General features: G+C 39.4%; 1 protein-coding gene across 1 annotated transcript; it reads left to right on the top strand.

Moving 5' to 3' along the window:
* Positions 1-260: 260 nt before the first annotated feature.
* On the top strand, positions 261-4,787 carry PKIB (cAMP-dependent protein kinase inhibitor beta; the record flags this gene model as incomplete). Its single annotated transcript, XM_080616039.1, has 2 exons — positions 261-408; positions 4,702-4,787. The coding sequence occupies 2 exons, from the start codon at positions 261-263 to the stop codon at positions 4,785-4,787; spliced, it is 234 nt and encodes a 77-aa protein (XP_080472165.1).
* Between the last annotated feature and the right edge of the window lie 474 nt (positions 4,788-5,261).

Raw genomic sequence — 5,261 nt, 5'->3', positions numbered from 1 at the left:
GTTTCTTGTAGGTGTAGAGCTGTTATTGTGCTTGTCTGATGTGCAAGTGACACTGTGCAGAGATTCTTTTATCTTCTTCTGGGGCACAAAAAAAAGCTTAAGCACTCAGTATTGAAATGTATGGCTTTTAATAACAAAAGATCCACTGGGCAAAGACTATTGTATTATTGAGCAGCTGATTAGAATCTATCCAGACTACAGCTGTTTTCTCCTTATGTTTGTTGCATATGCAGATGTTGCTATGAGGAAAGGAGTCAGCAATGACTGATGTGGAGCCTGTGGTCACAGATTTTGCAGCATCAGGACGGGCAGGCCGCCGGAACGCCTTACCAGATATTCTGGGCTCTCCTGCTGGTGCTGGGACTTCAGACCTGCCACACAAACTGGCTGAGCTCTCCGTTTCAGAAGGTAATGGCTGCACATTCAAGAAATTGACACTTTTATGCAGTCGTCCTTTGTTTTCTTCTCAAGACTTCCGCCACCTTGCAGTTTTGATGTCAATACTAATATTTCTTTTTTCATGGAGGATTAAATTCAACCTTCAACAAACAGTTGGCACTTGTACCTCCTAATGAGACAAGTTAATTTTAACCCAGACTAAGTCTGCCATATCCACCTGCAGATTCAGTGTTCAGCAGCCTGGGGAAAGGTGCTGGGAACTGAATTCCAATTCCCCTGAGGAAGAGCAAACACAATTGCATTGCTGGACGGCTTAAAAAAACACTGCTCCAGCTATAGAGTCTACTCCTGCGCTGAGATAACTTAGCACAAGACAGCAAGCTATGCTGTTAATCCAATCGCAGCTATCCTAACTCAAGCATATACATTAAGAGTAGTTTTTACAGTAATTTACTCTTGCTGGTAGGCTTTAAACTTTGCTGTCTGAGACCAGTGTCTTATTTTGCCATATCCTTTAATTTGATAAGGTGCTCTGAATTTAGCACAAGTCTAATCAACACCAGATTTACTTTTTACTTTCGGGTAGGATTTCAGGGGGATTTTCAGATTCAAGAAAATCTAGTTTCTAATGCCTATGAAGTGAGAATTGTAAGGTTTGCCCTGAGCATGTGTTGCTCCTACTTTTTTAGGTTCTGATTTGGAAGTAACTTTTTCCTCTCATGCCCATCGCTCTTGCTTCTGTGATGAATGCCACCGCAGTTGGTGGGCCCATGTCCAGGTGCAGTGTAGTGAATCTATAGTAAATGAATCTATGCAGCCCATGAATCTGTAGTAAATTATAAGAGGGATTCCCAGGCTCCAAGGATGTGTGTCCTGCTTGTATGTTGCCCGAAGCAGCTACAGGATGTTGATTTTACAGCCTCATGAAGCACCATAAAGGCTGAGGGGCAGGGAATTCCTTTGATTTAAAATTGTTCTTGCTTTGGTGATTTAATTTATGTTTATTTATTTGGGGTTCTGTAATTTAAACCCAACATGGGCTACTAAATGACTGCTTGGCAGGTAGAAAGAACATTACTAGGAGCAGTGAGAACTGACAGAATTACCACCTTCAGGCTTGAACCTGGGAAAGAGAAGAAAATAAGAATCTCAGTGGGTGCTGGAAGGAGACACTACTTTTGCAAAACTAATTGCAAAGATTTGTGAAAGAGAGAGGGTGGACATAAAGCAAGAAAAAAAGGGAAAGATGACACAGTCAGATACCCTCAGGCTGCAGGACATTACTGAGAGGAACTGGGATAATCTGGAAAAGCAGGTAGGAAGGATGGCAGGCACTATATCAGAGTACATTTAAAGTAAAGCTGGGAGCCCTGTGAGTCCAGTTGAAACTCCTTTGTTTCGAGCAGAGTTTTTTCCTTAGGAATATGAGAAGTATGTCCCTACAGATTTTCTCCTGGTGTGTGCAACTGGAGCACTGGAAATCCATTCTAAAGTACAGTAATTTTACTAAAATACAGTACTATTTACTGCTTTGGTTTTCAAATATTATGGTGTTCTTTTTATTCCAAATCGCTCTTCTGCCTGGCACAGTCAAACTCCAACAAGAGACAACTGTTTCCCTTATCAAAGGGGAGGTAGATGAGAACTTATATTGTTATTAGTGTCAGGAGCTATGGAAGTGAAGTGACTGGTCCAGCCCACTGAAATATTCATTGCTACGTTATGTGTATTGTTAATAGCAGTGAACCTTGAGGGAGAAGCACAGTGTTAACCATGTTAAGCAAAGAGCTGTAGATAAGATCTTCATGTTTGTTTCATTTTGGCATCTAGAATGTTTAGTAGTTGAAAAATATATACTTTCTAAAGCATGCAAAATTTCTATCTTTTTCTTTTTTTTTTTTTTTTCCCCGGATAAAAATAAACATGAAGGAGTCAAAGTCTTGTTACAGAGATTTTAAACAGCAAAGCATAAAATAAGTACTTAGCCCTCCAGACAGAATAATCCTCATTTTCTAATGCCCATACAATGCACTAAGAAGAAATGAAACTCAGCTACATTAGTTACAGCAAAATGTACTGATGCTTTCTTACAAATACAAGGACCAGCATGGCCAGGATTTGAAGAACAGTTAAGAGAATGGAATTATGCTTTGCTTTTGTCACTGACATATAGCTGTGCTATAGTGTGCCCTGAAAGAGCGGTTTCTGTTATGAGCAGTTTGAGGTAGTGATAATAGGAAGTGAATACAGGAGACACTTAGGTCCACTCTGACTACTAGAATGCTTTTTGGAATTAGGAATTCCAGATGTATCAGATGGGAATTACAGCCTCGCTGTAAGTTAAACTACTGATGAGACAGCAAGGAGTGAGAATTCATTAAAACGGAAAGAAAGTTTGGAAGTTCAAATGCTGTGACAGGGAAACTGTGAAACATTTGGGGCTCTACCAGGCATCTCTTTTTGGTTGATTCCGGCTTTAAGAATAAGTTGTTAAAAAAAATGAAAGCTATTTCTAGCTCAGAACAAAGAAGCTGGATAAATGAGAAAAGTGGAGAAGATGGAACATGTGGCTATATAAAGTATGCCCTATTTTTTTTTTTTTTTCACTCCAAAAGATTCAGTGAAGATTATGGAAAATGGTGAGGAGAACTCTCTCCATCTTGCTTCAAATTTAGCTAATGCTCATTGGGTCATATATTTCCCCTCTTTCTAAAATGCTGTCAGCTGCTGTCATAGTGAAAGGTCAGGAATAGGATGTGCTAATACCTTTTGTCTGGCTTAGAAAAGAGACTTTGCTTTATTCTTTATGCATATACAAAGCTCATAGCTGTGTGATATAAATTTCCATGTACTCTGCAAGCTGCACCAACTTAATGTTCTCATGAGATGAACAGGAGAGATTTTAGCACCAACTGTTTATCACAGAGCCTAACTCTGAAATGAAGACCATCTGTATCCAGTCTGATCATCCTCTGATGGTGCGTAGGGTTTGGAGGGCCATGATGTTCCGCAGGTGGTCTGGTGGGAGGCCACAAGTGGAACCATGTTAAACAGTTGATTGGTGTCACTGGTGATCAAAAGGTTGAAGAGGAGGCTGCAAGAAGTTTGAGAGCAAAGAGGCTGTACTGGTCTATCATCATCATGGCTTGACTTCGTGAACAAAGATTTGGGAAGGGCTTTACCCACACTTACTACAAGTGCGCTGATGACTAAAAAGGCCAAGGTGGGATAGGCAAATCCGGCACTAATATTAAGCATCCAGCCTCACATAGGAACGGTCAATAGAGAAGATTGTTCTGTCTCCCTTTCCTCAACAGTACTGTGCTACGTAATGTGGAAGAGTGTCAAAGTAACTCAATTCTTAATTTACCAGTATAAAACTCCATAGCCTCCAAACCTCTGAGCAGACTTGCTCCATCAAGTGGTTTCTGCTAAGAGCTTTAGCTGATGAATTGTGTACAGCATTATATATTTGCTGTGATATGTAGAGACCAAGATATATAATCTTTTTGTCTGTTTGTGATACTTTACGCAAAGTCTCCAGTGTGAATAGCTGAAAATATAACCTCTTAGATTATATCTAGTAACATTGAAGACAATTCAGATATGCTGAGCAGAATTCTCCTTGCCCCAAAAGCTGTAGGTTGTCTAGAAAATTATTATGCTTTGCAAGGAAATAAAGCAAGAGGTGTTCCTGTTTCTTAGTGAGAGAATTTGAGCATCAGAAGTGATGATGTTGAACTCCATGAAGTGACCATGTACACTGGAGAGCTTTTACTTCTATTAGTCATGTAAGCATGCAACTCTAATATATGGGAGAGTGAACTTCCAAATGAAACTTAAAAAAAATTCCCTCATCTTGTGAAGACACGATGAATTCTCCTGGGTATCTCTTGGCAAGGAAGGTCAGCCAGATAACTGGCATGTTCATAAACTGTGATGTTATCTACCTGAAACCAAGCAATGCTCAGAGGAATGCAATATTCTACCTTGACTTTGGAAATGACCCAGAAAAAAAGAATAACAATAATAAAAAGTTGTCTCCAATCTTACAACCAAATGCATATTGATCAGTATGTGCAAAGAGCAGGCACATCAACACCAATAGGGAACTGCTTTTGGAAAATGCCTCTACAAGTTTTTTATCTGTCAAGTTAATCTCTGTTTTTAAAGCATCATGAGTGTGGTAATAATAAGCCAATCCAAACAGAGATGATCAGTGAACGATGAAGATATTTGGCTGCATTAAAAAAGCTGTGAGAATGTGTGTGGTATAAACATTTAATTCTGTCTTTGTTTTAGATGAAGGAGCAGAGGGTGGAGAAGTGTCATCATCCAAAGCCTTGCTGGAAAGTCAAGAGGCGGAAGGAAAAAGCAGCGATTCCTAACACCTAAGGACTGCTGGATTAATGAAACCAATTGACAGACTTTCCAGTTTCCCTGTGACACCCCTTCTGAAGTGTGGTAGCAACTTTAGGAGCACAGATGAGATTTTGCAGCACACTTGTACCTAGGTGACATTAATGTGGAGCTACTGTTTTTTATACAGTCATCCTTCAAAACAGATGTTCTTCACATCCAAATGGGAAGAAAACTAAAGAATGTGTCTCTTGTTTTGGGTTTTCTCATGGTTATGGTACTCATCCTAACTAATCTTCTTTGACAGTTTTAATTAATGTACCTAGCAGATGTACCACCAACTAAAGATTCCTTCAAAATAAAAATCCTGTGTCTTAATTTCCCAAAAGAGCTTCTTTCTCTCTGACACAGAGGTATATTCACTCTCCCCACCTTAAGGTGATATTAAGCATATATTAGATTTCAGATATTATCTGTAATGTATCTCCTGAGATTTTTGTTCT

The sequence above is a fragment of the Psittacula echo genome, assembly GCF_963264785.1.
Source record: "Psittacula echo genome assembly, chromosome: 4".
NCBI lineage: Eukaryota > Metazoa > Chordata > Aves > Psittaciformes > Psittacidae > Psittacula > Psittacula echo.
This window is presented reverse-complemented; position numbering and strand designations above follow the sequence as displayed.